We start from the raw sequence: 18,557 nt of genomic DNA, 5'->3' as shown, positions 1-18,557 counted from the left end.
TGCATAGCCTTTTAATTGTGCTTGGGGTTTGGATTTGGATAATCCATGCTGACCGATTGACACCCCCTAATGATGACCTAATTGGAGACACTATGAAGGGAGAAAAAAAAAAAAACTCATCTCATCATCTTTTAGTGGTTGAGAGAGAGAGAGAGAGAGAGAGTACCATTACTCAATTTATGAGTAGGTGATGTTACAAGTCTCACCATAACGTTCTGACGTGGGAAAAGTTTGTTTAATGGTAATCAGCCATTTTGAGATGGTGAACGATGAACCTACGGAAATTCACCAAATTTCCACCGTGAAACAATATTCGCTCGGATGATACATGGGCAGCCCTTTTCATGTTTGTCTAAAAATCAGAGAAAAAACCACCCATAATGATGGTCGCAAACTCAAACTTCCAGTTGCACGATTGCAAGATCAGCTCTTTGATAAGGAGACGGTTGATGTTGTACCGCTGCTCCTAAAAAAAATGGTGGGCCGTGGGTGCCTGCGAGATAACTTTTTCTATGCACTACGGATTTTAAAAAAATATATAAAAAAAACAAAATGAGCAAGAAATTACAGACATCTCATTTTCGCTATCCAAGAATAAATTGTATGACTCTTGAAATAATACAAGTTTATGAAATGATTGATAAGAGGTTTGTAAACAAGACTTTTGTGACACAAAACTGGATGTGAGTTCATGCCATATATAGTCAAATAAGCTCTAACAAGCGATTGGCTTCAGACTCCATAAAACAAAACTTATCATAACGGGATTGCAACAATTTCCAGATAATTATATTAGATAATAGTCGACAAGTTCAAATGCTATGCTCAGGTTCCTTCAAAGGAATTCAAAGAACAGCTCAAATGTCATAATATTCATTTTATAACGATTTAAAGCAATGTAAGACAATCACAGAGTGAAAAGAAATGAAGAAATGCTGTACGTCGAGGAGTTCATAGCTTCATCTGGCCAAGGCCCCCTTTGAAAGAACCATATAGAGGCCTTGACCTTCTGAAGCTGAAGATATTATTAATTTGACATACTTTGGGTGGATCTGCTTCTTGGATCGCTTGTTTGTACTCGGCAGAATGAAGGCAGCCATAGACATGCACGCTGAGAGTCTTTTTATGTGGTACATCAACTTTGACATAGTTATTGAAGAAATCCACCAGTTCCTCTTTCTTGAGATCTCTCAGTGCTGCAACCTGCAATTTTTCACAAAACAGATGCATCAAGTTCCAGACTCGCATAGCAGGACTCGAGGATATATCAATACATTTAGCCAGAGAAATTACCTCCAATTCTCTCCTGTCAAACGTCAGAGTTCCATCAGAAATTTCTCTCAAATAGAATGCAGATTCCTCCCTGAGGTTTTTGTGTTTCTCTAGTTTCACACCAATTAGTGCATTCACATTGCCCTGTATATAATGGCCATTTAAATAATAAAATAATCTTAAGACTACGTCTAAAGCATGGATACGGCAACAACCAAAAAAGAACAAAAGCAAGTGAAAGCTTTTGATTTCTTCACCACAGCATCATTAGGCAACTTTAAGTGGCATGCTAAATAGACATTCAAGAATGTACGCAAAAACCTTCTATACCTACACACCTATATTATGGTGGAAAATTCGCCCAGTACAACAAAACCTTTCTAGAATTGGAAGAAGTATATCCTCATTTACCAACTTGTAAATGATCTCAACTTTAAAGATAGGGGGATGCACCTGGCTTTATCATACAGAACAAATCAGTTACAACTAGATTAACTTATTTCTCTGGATTGATAACATGCTATTCTTACTAGTCTCATTAGACTGCACTAAAATGATAAAACTATAATGTACCATATTACTAAGTTTTTCTGAAGTACTCTGTTGAGGCCAATCTACTATGATTGACCAATCATGTGTGGTGGTCATCTGATAGCTGACTAACTTGGACATATGAGCATGTATGAAGCATATGTGGCTACCAAGATATTGCTTGAAAGATGGATATGTCATCATGTGCTCTGCCTAGTAATAAAGGAGTAAAAGATGAAAGAAGATACGGAAGTCTTCCACATCAGACAGCCGAAGCATCAAAAAAATTCCCAGACTTCAGTATTTCTGTTTGCTCCTATAAAATTTTCTGTCCGCAAATAATGTTAGATGAGATTAGTTTGTGGTCTCCACAATGTGCAAGATTACAAGTTTGACACTCTAATATAAGATTCTAAATGAATTTTAAATTCATAGATCCCACAAATCATGTTAGGTTAGATAAGTTTGTGAGTTCACCTATGTGCAAGATTACAAGTTTGACCTATCTGATCTAAAAATCTAATTGAATTTTAAACTTATAGATTCACTTAGCTAGTAGTACAGCTGGGAAGAACTGAGTGGTCAATTGTACTTGCGTACTATGTGAAACCAACACATTGCCCATTCTGCATTTTAGCTACAGTGAGACTGGCCTCCTTGGGAAACAAGAGTTGGAAAAGTGAGGTCCAATACACAAGGCTGTTGCCATTGTAGGGTCTGGGGAAGGTCAGAAAATACACAGCTTTATCCCAATGTGCGGAGAGACTTCTTTTGTGTTTCGAGCCCATGATATCTAGTTCATAATGGAGCAACCTTACCATTGCACCAAGGCTGAAACCCTCTTTCCTTCGGGAATAGGAGTTACTTACCTTATATTCTTCATCTGTCATTTCATGAAGTTTACTTTCAAACATCTGAAGAAAAGCATCTACTCTTGTATCAAGCTTTGCTGGATCCTGTAAATTTAGAATAATTATAGGTTTTGAAGAAATAGGTTGTTATGCCAACAGAAAAGTACTTGATATCAGGTACCTGTGCTGTGGATTGGATGATGAACTGCAAACCCCACACTCCAGAATCATTCCTGGGTATGCAATGTCATAATTTTAACCATGTATCAACTTTGAATTGTATAAGGTAGGACTGGAAAAATGAACCTCCTCATACCTTCGCAAAAGCGCAGTTATGTAACCAAGTTGCTCAACAGACCGAAGCTGATGGAAAGCTGGTTGCTTCGCAATCAGAGCAAATAGCTGAAGTTTAACATTTAACTTAATATCATCTTGATGAACCTACACAAACAATACAGCCTCAAAGACCATTATGTTGTTGATATAAAAGTTATAGAGAAGTAAAATTGTGCAATTGACAATAAAAAATTTCACTTTCAACACTCCTTGCTATTCCAACCAAAATATATATTACTTGTTTCGTTCATGGGAAGTGGAGGGGGAAGAGGTAATTCCTGAGAAATGGAGAGTGAGCCTCTTGTTTGGTTAGAGTTTTAAGAGAGAATGAAAAAATCTCTTCCCATAGAAAGACACTTTCTACATTTCATGGAAGGTAAAAATCCATAGGAGAGGTGGATTTTGGAACTCCCCACGGAATGAAAATTGATGATGCTTTTTTCTTTCCAAAAATACCCTTTTAAGACCCACGACTAAGATTTTGCAAAATATCAATGAATGGTAAGGATAAAATACTGAATATAATATTAATATTATCCTAATATTTATATAAATATAATATAATATTTATATTAATATTAATATTATAATATTTATTATATTTTAATATTATTTTAATATTTATACTAATATTAACATAGTATTTATATGAATATATTAATATTTATATTAACATAATATTATATTTATATCTATATTAATTAATTTATTATATTAAAATATTAATATAATATTAAAATGCATTAGTATTATATTAATACAATAATTTATTATGATCTAATGTTATATTATAATATAGTAATATTATATTTATATTAATATAAATATAATATTATTATTTATATAAAGTTTAGAAGCAAAAAGGTATGATCCTATATCTATTAAAGGTATAATAGGTATTCTACACAATTTTTTCAGAAAAATGGATGTTCAACCAAATATAAGCCACTTTGCAATAAATTACTTTCTCATAGTCAACTAAACATACCAAAATCCTATTCTCATAAATAACTTCCCAGAAAGTTATTTTCTGAGAAGAAAAGTTCTTCCCACGAATCAAATGAGTTCATAGTGCCTTCCAACCACATATACAAAATGGCTTTAATCAAATAATAACCATAAAATTATTTTGATTTCTACATGCAATGCATAAGCCTCAGGGTAGTTTTTTTTTTTTTTTTTTTTTTTTTTTGTTTTTGAGGGGGTGGGGGGGCGTGTTTCTTCTCTGGTACTACTAAAATGCTTGCATGCACATAAAATAGAAATATCGGTAAAATAACAAAAAGATTGCATGAAACGTGCACCTGAATATAGTGGACGAGTGCAGAATTCTCATTCTTTTGATTTAGGCCCTCAACTGGGTAATAATACTTTAGACCTTTTTCAAGTTTCACAATTCTATTTGTCAAATGCTGAGAAGGGAATAGAGGTTTTGATATGGGATGTGGAGCCTTAAATAATAAATCTTCAATATGCTGGACCATTGATTCTGCTTCATGTGGTTCAACATTTCCTGTAAGGCAGTTTCAAATAGATAAGATGAAAGCAACATTTGACCATATGAGACAGCTTAAAAAACTTGCCAAGTAACATACTAACCTGCAATGTAACACTCTACAAAGGTCCTTGAGAGCAAGCGTGGCAAGAACTCTACAAGGTCATCCGCTTCAAGATGAGGAAGGACTTCAAGTTCATCACTCCAAGGCCATGTATGATCCTCAAGTAGTAATGAGCAGTAGTACAAAGCTTGCTTATATGGTTGTTGGAATTTAAAATTCTCATAATCCTTTGTTACAGTTTCCTAACAAGTATTGAAATTGAAACTCAGAATATTACTCATGTTGAAGAACGATAAGAAGGTAAGATATAGGAGCATTCTGATTGTTATGGTGCACGGTAATATGATAAAAGAGAATCAGAGATAGCAAATTCTATGATATAATTTTCAAAAAAAATGTAGGAAAATTAAACAAAATAACATGTTTCATTTTGTTTCATCAGCCAAAAATAAAGGTGCAGCAAACATATGGTTCCTTCCACTCAATTGTGTAAATTAAGAAATGATAAGAACCTCTTGCATGTTCTCCACAAATCTAATTTACCAAAAATGTAATCTATCCTTTAAATCAACTGTTACATCAATGCTCATGGTAAAACTACACATGCATAGAAGGGTAAATTCATTCCCATAAATTCTTCTGTACAGACCAGTAATCTAAACAATTAAAATGGGTTTACTTAGATCCTTTCATTAAATTTTAAATATATTTTCTCAGGAACCTTTACTTGTTCATTTTATAAAGTATTAATACAAATGCACTGATTGTGACTATCATCTATACTGTTCACTTGTTCACTTATCATGGGTTCTTAAGATTGTCTATGAAGCAAAATTGTAAATGAGGTCACGCCAATGCGTGGACAAAGTTGTTGCCCATTTGAAACTACGCAATACACAGTTAAATGCACATGCACCTGCATTCACAGATGAAACTAATGATGATAGAGTCCTATGGAGCAGTTATGAACTACAAACTTTTCTTCCGGCCAAGATTTCCCAGAACAGTACCGAGGGTTGTACCGCCCATCTACCAGTACAGTATGGGTACATACTGTAGTGTGCTGAAGTGTACCGAAGATGAAGAATTGGGAGAAGAGAAGGGGAGGGAAGAGAAAACCCTTAACTCTAACGCTAGGAGTAGAACTGGGGGGGGAGAGAGGGAGGTTTGGGTGTGGGGGGGGGGGGAGAGAGAGAGAGAGAGGAGTACAAGTTGTCAAAGCTCCAGTTCAGGGAGAAACGAGAGAGAGAGAGGCCATGAATGGATCGAGGGTCCCCTTAGGGGAGGTTTGAAGGCCGAACTGTCCATCTCAGTTCTTGGCTGATTTGGTCCGGTGCGGCCCAAAGCACCTAGTTCAGGATGGTTCAGTGAACCTTGCTTCAAAGCAAGGATTCATGTTCCATAGCATGGGGCATGCAGCCACATTTGTCATGCTAATTTTTGAAAAATGTTAGTACGCAATCAAGAGAGTAACATTAACTTTAAGGCTTTGGACAAAATCGATCCATACCAAGACTAAACAGGAATAAACACCACGTTTCGGGTTTCAGTTGATTTCAACAATTGTGACCAAGAATGACTCAGGCTAGATATGGATACTTTTTTAAAAGATCTTATGATGTTTAGAATTATATTGAGGTCATTTTTTATTTATTTAAATTTCAAATACATAGACTATATAAACAAGGAAGCTGAAATGGTATTGGGACCTACATTGGTCAACTACCTCTTCAGCACCGTACAAACACAGTATGCCAGAGCATGCCAGTCACCTCTTTCTTTTTTCAATTTTTTGTCTTTTTCAAATTTTTGGTTTTTTTGAGTGAATTTAACCCTAATTTGATGTTTTTTGATGTCTTTGATGTTTTTTGATATGTAATTTGTTGTTCTGATGCTTCATGACTTTAAATTGGCCATAATTGTATAATCAAATGCAATTAAAGTAGATCAATCAGTATATTTGAAAAAAATTAGTAGGATACAAAACATAAAATCAATTTAATGCATTTTAAGTACAATATACATGCTGACATCTAAAATCTGGTGGAGTGTTAATGTCTCTTGTAGATATCAGGATCGTTTATGTAAAAAGAAAATTAGTAAAATACAATTAATATACACCAACATACAACCTCCCCTTATTTTTCCCATTTTTTGTCATTTTTCAGCCTCAAAAAGAAAAAAAAAATGAAGAAATGAGGAGAGGGAAAGTCACATTACCTTGTTTTTGAGTTGGATCTAGTCACATTGAAATCCGTTGATTTTTGGTGATTATTGGGCATTTTAAAAAAAAAAGGAGAACATGCACTAAGAAGGCTTAGGAGGCCTTCTCAAGCCTCTCCTTTTATTATACATAGGATGGGGTGAAGCGCCTTGTACTGGTGCAAATCGGGTAGTTCGCACTGGTACTGCTCCGAATCGCCTGATTCGGAGTGTTTTTGCTATTATCCTGAACCAAAGGGGCGAACCATCTAGGTTCTGCCCTGGTACATGCAGAACCGGGTGGTTCAGAACTCCATGCTATATAATAATGGTTTTCAATATTTTCTTTTTCATAAGTTAAAAGAGATAGATAATGAATATAACCTTGATTAGTTGATGCCACCAAAAAAGACTATGACAGCATATTGTGAATACAAGACATTTCAAATAAATATTTTTTTCATATGAAGTAACATTCTTTAACTACACGCAGATGATAAAATAGCCAATTCAGAAATATACAAATTCAACGTATTTGGGTTCTAGCAGAAAATGAAGAGAAGATTTGAATGCACACCAGCACTTGGCACTAAAAGTATGCATGTATGCATGCATGGATGGATGTATGGATGAATGGATGTATGCATGTGTGGATGTATGCATGCATGTATGGAAGGATGGATGAATGTATGGATGTATGCATGTATGGTCATATGTATGCATGTATGTATGTATGTATGGATGGATGGATGTATGCACGCATGCATGTATGTATGCATGCAAGAATGCATGCATGAATGTGTGTATGTATGTATGCATGTATGTATATCCAATATGTTTAGAGCAACAAATAAAAGCATATTTTCATTCATATGCAATACTAATTTCTACCAACCATTGTTGAAAATGAAGAATCTATAATAACATGAAATATTCTTACACGTTATCCGATAATTGTCCAGCTTCATTCATCATCTTTTTTTTTTTTTTCATTTTTCTCTTTTTTTTTTTTTTTGGCCAAAACTCTGGAGCTCAGAGCAGAACTTCCAAGACCACCAAAACTCCATAAATTTGAGAACCAAGACTGAGTTTATGAACTTCAAGGCAAATGTGTCACACCAACATTGGTTGGCATTGGCATGGTAATGCAATAATGCTTAAAACATCGGTCTTCAGTGATCATGATGTTTTTCAAATGCAACAAATGGCAAAGAGGTTTCCTTGGTTGATGAGACAATGCCCCTTGGCTACAGTAACTGTTACCATCAAAGACTCTTTGACAACAAACTTCATAGACATTATTTTGTAGAAGATTAAGGTTCTTGACATTCTGTTAGTGCCATTTGCACTGTCTTCTTATCAACGTTATGTAAAAAGTTGCTACACGACATTATTCATGGCAATACAGATGCAAAACTTCTGGTACAGTAGCATTTCGATCCAAATTGATTTCATATAACTTTACTAAATAACAACCATCTTCACTCTTTATCCTTCAAGACTCCATTCCAATTTCTTGTATAACATAACTCCAATAGGCCGCCTAGGGCAAATGCTGGAGAAGTGACAAATCAAATGCGCAAAAAAAAAAAAAAGAAAAAAAAAAGAATCCATATGAGCGTCATGAAGTTACATCTAAGGATTGCCTGCAATAGAAATTCATGCCATGACGTAAACTAATACATACTGAAAGAAGCAATTCAAGATGAGGCTTGCAGGTAGATAAACTAAGCTTTGACAGAAATCTGCCAATCTGCAAAAATTCTTTTGCAATGAAAATTTGCCGACAAGATAGCAAGAAATCGGCGATATAATATATATATATATATATATATATATATATATATAGACTGAGTAATGGAATTCACTAACATGCAGTCCTAAAACACTGAAGTCGTTCAGGATAATTTGAAGGGAAAGGAAAAACCTATAAGGTTAAAAATGAATGTTTTGGTAAATGTTTTTTAACTTAGTGGTCATCTAGCAAATTGTGAAGTGTTTCAATCCTTTGAAACCTCCATGCATCACAGTTAAAACTAGCATGCAGAATTGCAGATAATGTTGCATCATCTATCACAAACTCTTGTGCAATTAAAGAAGTTGTTATACAAGAAGAAAAATTGATTAACAGGGAAAATATTGCAAGAGATTGCTTGAACATGATCCAACAAATTTCATGATATTTCAAAGAATAACAGAACCAAGATCATAGATCACTCAGACATTTTACAAGTGTATAAAGCTAATTACTTACCTTAATCACAGCAAATCGGTCTGGTTTAACTTCAAACTGCTTGATTTTCCCAATTATAGTTTCTAATAGAATACTCATTTTGTGATTATAACCAACCACAATCACCTGCAGATACATGGCAACAAGTTAGTGCATGAAGCATAGTGATGCCAACAAGTTTAAAAAATTGCATATAATTCTGGAAGGTTGACGATATACTATCAAGGCAAGAATATCTCGGAACCATCTACCCTTCCAGCCCACAGTTTTCATTCAAGCCATGTTTGCTGATAAAGAATCAAGAAAATATGATTTGCACAATGCAAATGGAATACTGACAAGTAATTTTTTCAACACTTGACCATAAACACAGAATGGTGATTAGGTTATAATTTATTAACCTTAATATTTGCCATTAGTGAACTTAGGAAGATTTGGAAATTCAATTGACAGCACTGCACCACTTAATATTTGTGCAGCCTCCAAAAAAGATGTACTCCAGCAATGATTCTAACTACATTCTGTAAAGGTTGTAGCACTTTTGAATATTGGCAGACTAAATTGACTAACAATTATCACAGCCCTTCAACAAAATGACACCTTTTCTATCTAATATTCCATTAAAAAATGAGAAAGAAATTTTGTTTTGAACTAAAAAACAGTTTCACTAAAAAAGAGAAAGAGGAACAAAGAAGAGGGAAAGCAAATACTAAATAGATTTTTAAAAGTTAAAGAGATACCTCATTACAAAAGTTCAAAAGCACATGGGTTTCCGTAAAAGAATGACAATAATAACAAGAAATCCAATTCTCTACACAAATATACTGAAATAGAAGTTTGTTAAAAAGTACATCTCAGCCAGTTGAGTGAAGAAGAAAAGGTTTACCTGAAATCCAGTGTCAGTTGGCGTATTGCATAATAAAGGCCGGCCACTTGAGCATCATAAGCTGAAATAGGAGAAAAGTAAGAAAAAGAGAGTCAGCTCATTCTTTCAAGGAGTGTCACATTGTTGAGAGAGGCTGTGAATCATGCAAGTCCTGTGCAAAGAACAAACTGAGAAAAGATGATATAACAGCCAACCTGTTGGGGTATAAAATACCCCCCGGCCGAAGTTTGTAAAAGACCGATCCTTCGGGGCTCTTCCAGCTCCCGACCTTATATGTGGTGCATCTCCGAACTCTTTCGGCCGTCCGGACTTCTCCGACAATGGACTTCTACATTCACCTACCGGGCCGCCCCAAAGGCCCTCTGGACCTCACTGACAGTCGACCTCCTACAGCAGCCAACCATTCTCCGAGTCTCTCCTGAACTTCTTCCGACCACGGACGACCCTACTCCGAACTTCTTCCGGGCTTCGTCAGCATCCGAGCTTCCCCGACAATGAGATTTCTACAGTAACCAGACTCCTTCCAAGTTTCTACGATGGTCGACCGCCTTCCGGATCCCGATCGAGCTCCTGCGAGAGCCGAACTTCTACTACGAACGGTCTACTCCGAACTCCTACAGCGGGCTGTCTATCCCAGACATCTACTGTAAGCAAATTCTGACTCAAGCCTCTACTATAAATAAATTTCTTCCGAATTTCTACTACAGGTAGACTTCAACCGAGCTACCCTGTAGCGAGTGGGCTCTGGACGAGCTTCTACAGCGGGACACTACTCCGAGCTTCCACGACAACTGATCCTCGCCCGAGCTCCTACAATAAGCGGCCCCTTTTCGACCTCTCGCGAGAACCAAAGCCCGTCCGAACTTCTCCAGCAGATGGATTCCGGACGAGCTTCTATGATGAACGAGCTCCAGCAACTGGGTCCCTGCGATAGCCGATCGCCTTCGATGTCTGTCGAGCCTCCCAGCGCTATCCGAAGTCCATCACCGGCTGACCTCCTACTAGGCTCTCCATAAAATCGGACTTCCCCGGTGGACGATCTTCAGATGAGCTTCCGCATCAGATAAATCCCAGACGGACTTCTCCGAACTTCGTCTACAAAAAATCTCCGTCCGAGCTCCTACAGCAGGTGACTCCCGTCTGAAACGTCAGCATCCGAAGCATCCGACAACAGTAGATTCGTCAGTGACCTCGGAACATCCGAGCCTCTCCTAGAACGATGATGTAGAGAGCGATTCTGCTCCATCAAGCATCCCAGCCGAGCTTCAGCCGATGGATCCAAACTCTCTGGCAAGCCACAACAAGGGCCACTACCTTACTCCACTCGCTGCAACAGATTCTACGCGGTTTCACCACTCTCTGACAAGCCACGACAAAAGTCGTCATCCCGCTCCACTCGCTGCAATGGATTCCATGCAGCTCCACCTCTCTCTGGCAAGTCCCGACAATGGACAACACTCCATTCTCCGCAACAAGCTCCACGTGGCCCTGAACAACTCCTGACGCCACTACTCTCCGTAACAAACTCCACACGGCTCTGAGCGGTACACTACCAGACGGTTACAGATATCGCTGTCGGTCAGTTACACCCTCCGTCTATAAATAAGGACCCCCAGATACGTTCTTCTCTAAGCTGGTAACTCTATCTCGAAACTCTGCCAAAATTTTTGCTCGAGCACTTCATTTCTGTTGAAGCAGAGTACTGACTTAAGCGTCGGAGGGTCTTGCCAGAGCACCCCCAACTCCGATTTAGACTTTCTTTGCAGGTCTCGACGGCAGCCGCAGTCATCCCAGCTCCAGCTTCTCCGACTTCGACGGAATTCTGCACCAACAGAATTGGCGCTAGAGGAAGGGCCTGTGTCTTTGCAGTACCCTTATTCTTAAAGGAGTGCTCAACGGGACTGATTCCGATCATCTTCTCCGACATCCTCTTCTCCTTCTTCTACTAGATCTTCACCCGATGCCTCCCCGCAGAGCATCCACCAGGCGATCCACGGCCTCCGCGGCCAGATCTCAGGCTCCGACCTCACCTCCAGTTTCACAGGCCCCTCCTCCTCCTCCGGCAACAGTGGTCGACAAATTCATCCGACACCGGCATGAAGGTAGGGAGAATCGGTCGAGGGCCCTGCCACGATCGGAGCCACCGAGGAGGGAAGAATAACCAGGAAATCGGCCTCCAATCGGGATCGTCTGTACCATCTCTAGATAGCCCTGGAAGGGAGCGGCCAGCGGATCGACCGGACCGTCCAAGCGGCAAAGAACTGAAGGACCCATAATCTTTACTGAAGAAGACGCCCGAGAGATCCGGTTCCCCCATAATGATGCGGTTGTAGTTTTTTTAAATATTGCTGATTATGATGTACGCCACATTCTTATTGATAGTGGAAGCTCGGCTGATATTTTGTTTTACAATGTCTTCTCAAAAATATCCATCCCTGACGGTCGTTTGGGACCGATTAGCTCCCCTTTAGTAGGGTTTACCGGTGATACTATCCCGATGGAGGGAGTAATAACCTTGACTGTAGTTGCAGGTCGATATCCAAAACAATCCAGGGCTCTGATGGATTTTCTGGTGGTGAAGATGCCATTAGCCTACAACGTAATTCTCGACCGATCTGGCCTCAACGTCCTCCGGGCTGTAGTATCAACCTACCATCTAAAATTAAAATTTTCTACTAACCAGGGGGTCGGAGAAGTTAAGGGAGATCAAGCCCTGACAAGGCATTGCTATAATATAGCCCTGCAAAGAAGTGGTCAGCCTGACCCCTGTCCGGTTGATAGATTGGACACCCGCAATGACCTGACAGAAGAACGGGGCGGGCCAATAGAAGATCTTGTCTCAATTCCTTTGAATGATGGGAATGAGGAACACGTGATGAAGATCGGCTCCAACTTGGGGAAGGAGGTGCGGATGCAGCTTATCAATTTTTTATAAAAGAATGCGGACATTTTTGCTTGGACTCCGACGGACATGCCAGGGATCGATGCTGAAGTTATGCAACACCGTCTGGCCGTCGATCCCAAACATCGACCGACGAAAGAAAAAGTTCGAAGTCATGCGCCGGAGAGACAGGTGGCAATAGCCGAGGAGGTTGATAAACTCTTGAAAGCTGGGTTCATCAGAGAGGTCAACTATCCGAGCTGGGTTTCCAATGTGGTCTTGGTTAAGAAGGCGAAAGGCAAATGGAGGATGTGTATAGACTTCAAAAAACTGAATAAAATCTGTCCGAAGGACAGTTACCCTCTGTCCAGAATCGACCAACTAGTAGATGCAACCTCGGGCCACGAGCTTCTCACCTTCATGGATGCATTCTTCGGCTACAATCAGATCAGGATGGCGCATGAGGACGAAGAAAAAAATGCTTTTATAACTAACCATGGCCTTTATTGTTACAGGGTCATGCCTTTTGGCCTCAAAAATGCAGGGGCGATATGTCAGCGGCTAGTGAATAAGATTTTCAAAGAGCAGATCGGCCGCAACATGGAGGTCTACATGGATGACATGCTCGTAAAGAGCAGATCCTCGGTGAACCACGTCACCGACCTTGAGGAGACCTTCAGCGCCCTTCGAAAATAGAAGATGAAGCTGAACCCAGTCAAATGCGCTTTTCGAGTAACCTCAAAAAAATTTTGAGCTTCATGGTATCAGGATGCGGGATCGAGGCAAATCCGAAAAAGATTCGCGCCATCCAGGAGATGACCGCCCCGAGGTCAATAAAGGAGGTTCAGCGCCTCATCGAAAAAGTAGCGGCTCTAAATCGCTTCATCTCGAGATCGGTCGAGCGATGCCTACCTTTCTTTCAGATTCTCAAGCAGTCCAAAAACTTCTGTTGGACCGTTGGATGTCAGCAGGCGTTCGAAGAGCTGAAGAACTACCTCGGCTCATCACCATTATTGGCAAAGCCCGAGCCTGGAGAGGAATTGTTCCTATATCTGGCGGTTTCTCCTGTAGCCCTCGCTGCAGTTCTGATCAAGGAAGAAGCAAAAATTCAACGGCCGATTTACTACATAAGCCGAGTATTGAGAAATGCCGAAACCAGGTATACTAAGTTAGAGAAACTAACTTACGCCTTGTTGATTGCAGCTCGAAAGCTTCGACCTTACTTTCAAGGACACACCATAACACTGCTCACCGACCAGCCGATCAAGGTGGTTCTGCATCGAGTGGATGCCTCTGAGAGAATCGCGAAATGGACAGTCGAGCTCACGGAGTTCGACATCAACTATCAACCTCGACCAGCGATCAAAGCCCAGATATTAGCGGATTTCGTGGTGGAATGCACTATCCCAGAGGAGGCCGAACTTGGACAAGATGAAGCCGATAATCCAAGGCTCCGGCCGAACTCTCCGGAAGAAAGAGCCGATCTCCCTGATGGTTCTTGGACCCTTTACGTGGATGGTTCCTCCAACATATCAGGCACAGGCGCGGACCTGATCTTGGTCAATCCAGATGGAATTGTCGCGAAGTATGCACTGCACTTTGAGTTCCCCGCAACAAATAACGGAGCAGAATATGAAGCTCTGATTGCGAGACTGAAGGTCGCCAAAGAATTAGAAGTAGATCGAATTCAAGCCTACAATGATTCTCAATTAGTAGTGGGACAGGTCAGTGAAAATTATAAAGCTCGGGAGGACAGTATGGCTAGATATCTCGAAAGGGTAAGGGAGATCATCCCTACCTTCGGTAGCTTCGACATCAGGCAGATCCCGAGATCAAAGAATGCTAGGGCCGACCTTCTCTCCATGTTGGCTACACTGGCTCCGACCGAACTGCCTAAGGAAGTCTTCTTCGAGGTTCTGAAGCGCCCAAGCACGGAAGAATCACAGTCTGTGATGGAGATCATCTATGAACCCAGTTGGATCGACCCACTAGTTACATACCTCAAGGACGGGGTTCTTCCTCCTGATGCAAAAGAGGCTCGGAAGCTTAAGAACCAGGCCTTCCGATATATCCTCTACGAAGGCAAGTTATACAAGAGGTTGTACTCCTTGCTCCTCTTGAAATGTCTCCGGCCTTCCGAAGCCGACTTCGCCTTGAGGGAGGTACATGAGGGAGTCTGTGAAAATCACATGGGGACCAGGTCTTTATCCCATAAGCTGCTCCGACAAGGTTATTACTGGCCTACCATGTACCATGACTCCATCGAATATGTCCAAAGATGTGACCGATGTCAGAGATATGCCAATATACAAAGGCAACCTACCTCCGAACTGACACCATTGAGTGCCCCGTGGCTGTTCGCGCAATGGGGGATGGATATCCTCGGATCTTTTTCCATGGTATCAGGGCAGCGGAAGTTCCTCCTGGTGGCAATAGACTATTTCACCAAGTGGATCGAAGCTGAACCTTTGTCAAAAATCACGGAAGCTAAAGTGCAGGACTTCATCTGGAAGTCGATTGTCTATAGGTTCGGCTTACCTAGAACCCTCATCACTGATAATGGATGACAATTTGCTGGAGCAAAGTTTGCTGAATTTTGTGAGGACCTAAATATCTCCCACAACTTCACTTCAGTGGCCCATCCTCAGGCAAATGGCGAGGCTGAGGTGACCAACAGGACTCTATTGCAGGGCATCAAAGTGAGACTTGAAAAGGCAAAGGAAACTTGGGCTGACGAGCTTTATCATGTGTTGTGGGCATACCGGACTACTCAGAGATTGCCCACGGGGGAGACCCCCTTTGCCTTAGCTTTCGGGATAGAGGCCGTGATCCCAATAGAACTCAAGCTTTCGTCAGCATGAGTCGTGGCATTCAACGAACAGTGCAACCCACAGGATCTCAAGGCCAACCTCGACTTGTTAGAAGAAAAGTGGGAGACGGCTCAAGTTCGGATGGCGACCTATAAACAGAAAGTAGCCTGCTACTACAACTCCCGGATCAAAAGCAAAGTCTTCAGAGCGGGGGACCTGGTGTTACGGTGAGCCGCTGCCTCACAACATCAGAATCAAGAGAAACTTACCCCAAACTGGGAAGGCCCGTATGAAGTCAAAGAGGTAGTCCGGCCCGGAACATACTATTTAAAAGAGCTTGGAGGAGCAGAGCTTTTGCGACCATGGAACTCAAAAAATCTACGAATGTATTACCAATAGCTTCGCCTTAAATAAAAGTTTCATATTTGCACATTTTTCTTTTAGCATGAGTTTATAACGATAGGAAATAACTCTCTCATGCAATTGAAATTAAGCATTTTAAGAACAGGAGGAGAATCTCGTCCTAACATGAGCAAAGTCGAAGGTCCGATTTCTAAATGATCAGATGGGGGGAGAGGCCCTCACAACAGTCCTGATGTACCCCCACAGCCTTGTTTGGAACAGAAGGAGAACCTCGTCCTAACATGAGCAAAGTCGAAGGCCCGATTTTCTAAAAGATCGGATGGAGGGAGAGGCCCTCACAACAGCCCTGATGTGCCCCCACAGCCTTATTAGGAATAGGAGGAGAACCTCGTCCTAACATGAGCAAAGTCGAAGGTCCAGTTTCTTAAAAGACAGGATGGGGGGAGAGGCCCTCACAATGGCCCTGATGTGCCCCCACAGCCTTGTTAGGAACAGGAGGAGAACCTCATCCTAACATGAGCAAAGTCGAAGGCCCGATTTTCTAAAAGACCGGATGGGGAGAGAGGCCCTCACAACGGCCCTGATGTGCCCCCACAGCCTTGTTAGGAACATGAGGAGAACCTCGTCCTAACACGAGCTAAATCCGACTGTCGAGAGAAAGATCTCATCCCAATGCAAACAAAGACTCGATTGATCGACAAGGAGGAAAGCTTCCTCAATGACACCTTTATACTTTCACGACCCCGTTAAAAGCAGGGGGAAAATCCTCACTCGAACACGAAAGGGAAAGGGGAAGATGAAAGAGAAAGGCTGACGAACTACTTCTGCGATAAATAAAAATAAACTACATCAAAGACATAAGAAACTTCGTCTCAGTCGCTAAGATGGAACCTGACATGGGCCGAGGATAAATCGACCTCTTCAAGGTAACGAGAAGTTTGGACCCTCAAGCTCGAGCACTGAGAGAAAGCGTCAAACTCAAATGGCCTCGAAAGAACCTACGATCATAAACCAAAGGGCAAATCGACACTGCAACGATCGGGAACCCCCAAACAGCGTCGACATCGAACACGATGAAAGACAAAAGGAGTTCGATAAATAATCGGTTAATACCAGAATGGGCGAAGTAATAAATAATTTCATTCTCATTTCATTGGTGACGTATACATTACAAAGCCTTGAAGGCCCAAAAGAGAGAGGGGGAGACGAGGTAACGGAAAATTCTCTTCTCATTTCATTGGCAAAGTGCACGTTACAAAGCCTTAAAAAAAAAACAAAACAAACAGCTCTAAAGAAGCTCGGCTTCATCAGACTTTGAACTCTCAGTTCCAGCCATCGTCGAGAATTACTTCAAGTACTTGGCTTCTTCTTCTAGTCCTCCTTTCGGGTCAGCAATTACTCTAACATTATCTTCGAAGTACATGTAGACGCCATCTTTGCCGCGCCATGGTTTCCACTGCCTCACGATGACGGCGGGCATGACCTTCTTTCTGAGGTCAGGTTCCCCCTCATAGTGACAGCGGGCATGACCTTCTTCCTGAGGTCAGGTTTCCCCTCATGATGACGTGCACTGGGGAGCCCTCGCGGTCGAAGATGTGACATAAGCGTGGGCTCTAGGCCATCAAGGCGAAACACGGCCGGATCTGTCTCTTCTACCCTCACCTTCTTTGCCAACCTGGAAGTTGCAACGTCTTCCCGCTCGTGGGCTTTCAGGCTCTGGGCTAACATCAGAGTAGCATCCGCGCCCATATCTGCAACGAAGGAAGACCAGCGCAGTCTACAAATGGGGCCGAGGAAGCAGAGAAGGTTTTGAGGCTAACCCAAGCTGGTCTGAGGGATGCGGGGGTATAGAGATGAGGATGACTCGACGGACGCCTAAAGCCAGGAAGGAAAGACTGAAGAAGCTCCTGTACAAAGTGAGATCCCCAAAGGGGGGGCAGGTTTAAATAAGCAATGGGAGCCGGTGCAATAATGACTACAAGACTCCTCAGACTAGTCCGTGACCGCCGCGTGGCCCACTCACCGTGGCAAGCGGCTAGAGGTGGCCGACAATTAGTAAAACCATCATGGCACCATACCTGGGACTGCGCTCCGATGGGAATTCTAAAAAGAAAAAATCTTTTTCAAAAAGGTTCCAGTACCAGCGTGCTGAACGTCAAAGTATCTGGCAACCGCTGAGTACGAAAATCGAGGAGAGCAGCTTCGATCGTGAGAATTTCTCTGTACTTCTTTTATTCGGAACCCAAACTCAGAAGTAGGGAGACTGGTGTTGGGTATAAAATACCCCCTGGCCGAAGTTTGTAAAAGATCGATCTTTCGGAGCTCTTTCGGCTCCCGACCTTGTATGTGGCACCTCTCCGAACTCCCTCAGCCGTCTGGACTTCTCCGACAATGGACTTCTGCGTTCACCCACCAGGCCGCCCCAAAGGCCCTCTAGGCCTCACTGACAGTCGACCTCCTACAGCAGCCAACCATTCCCCGAGTCTCTCCTGGACTTCTTCCGACCACGGATGACCCTACTCTGAACTTCTTCTGGGCTTCGTCAGCATCCGAGCTTCCCCGACAATGAGATTTCTAGAGTAACCGAACTCCTTCCAAGTTTCTATGGTGGTCGACCGTCTTCCGAATCCCGA

The 18,557-nt window shown here is 41.6% G+C and overlaps 1 protein-coding gene across 2 annotated transcripts; it reads right to left on the bottom strand.

Moving 5' to 3' along the window:
• Positions 1 to 862: 862 nt before the first annotated feature.
• LOC140858139 (insulin-degrading enzyme-like 1, peroxisomal) lies at positions 863 to 9,889 on the bottom strand. Of its 2 annotated transcripts, none has more exons than XM_073257834.1 (9): positions 9,871 to 9,889; positions 9,006 to 9,110; positions 4,590 to 4,791; positions 4,295 to 4,503; positions 2,971 to 3,095; positions 2,836 to 2,887; positions 2,673 to 2,759; positions 1,294 to 1,416; positions 863 to 1,203 (listed from the first exon to the last, which is right to left on the bottom strand). In XM_073257834.1, the coding sequence occupies exons 2-9, from the start codon at positions 9,081 to 9,083 to the stop codon at positions 952 to 954; spliced, it is 1,128 nt and encodes a 375-aa protein (XP_073113935.1). In that variant the 5' UTR covers positions 9,084 to 9,110; positions 9,871 to 9,889; the 3' UTR covers positions 863 to 951. The 2 variants fall into 2 exon arrangements, with proteins under 2 accessions (XP_073113935.1, XP_073113934.1); XM_073257833.1 differs by lacking the exon at positions 9,871 to 9,889 and adding an exon at positions 9,204 to 9,272.
• Between the last annotated feature and the right edge of the window lie 8,668 nt (positions 9,890 to 18,557).

This window comes from Elaeis guineensis, chromosome 5, assembly GCF_000442705.2.
Source record: "Elaeis guineensis isolate ETL-2024a chromosome 5, EG11, whole genome shotgun sequence".
Lineage (NCBI taxonomy): Eukaryota > Viridiplantae > Streptophyta > Magnoliopsida > Arecales > Arecaceae > Elaeis > Elaeis guineensis.
Note: the sequence above shows the minus strand (reverse complement) of the source record. Positions and strands in the feature narration are given on the sequence as shown.

Bases quoted from the DNA above. Each gene is read 5' to 3' on its own strand.
- LOC140858139 (XM_073257833.1), bottom strand. From the start codon at position 9,257: ATGAAAACTGTGGGCTGGAAGGGTAGATGGTTCCGAGATATTCTTGCC. The intron at 9,111-9,203 runs GTATATCGTCAA...ATGTATCTGCAG, and splicing joins GAGATATTCTTGCCTTGATA to GTGATTGTGGTTGGTTATAA. The intron at 2,760-2,835 runs GTACCTGATATC...CTAAATTTACAG, and splicing joins TCATCCAATCCACAGCACAG to GATCCAGCAAAGCTTGATAC.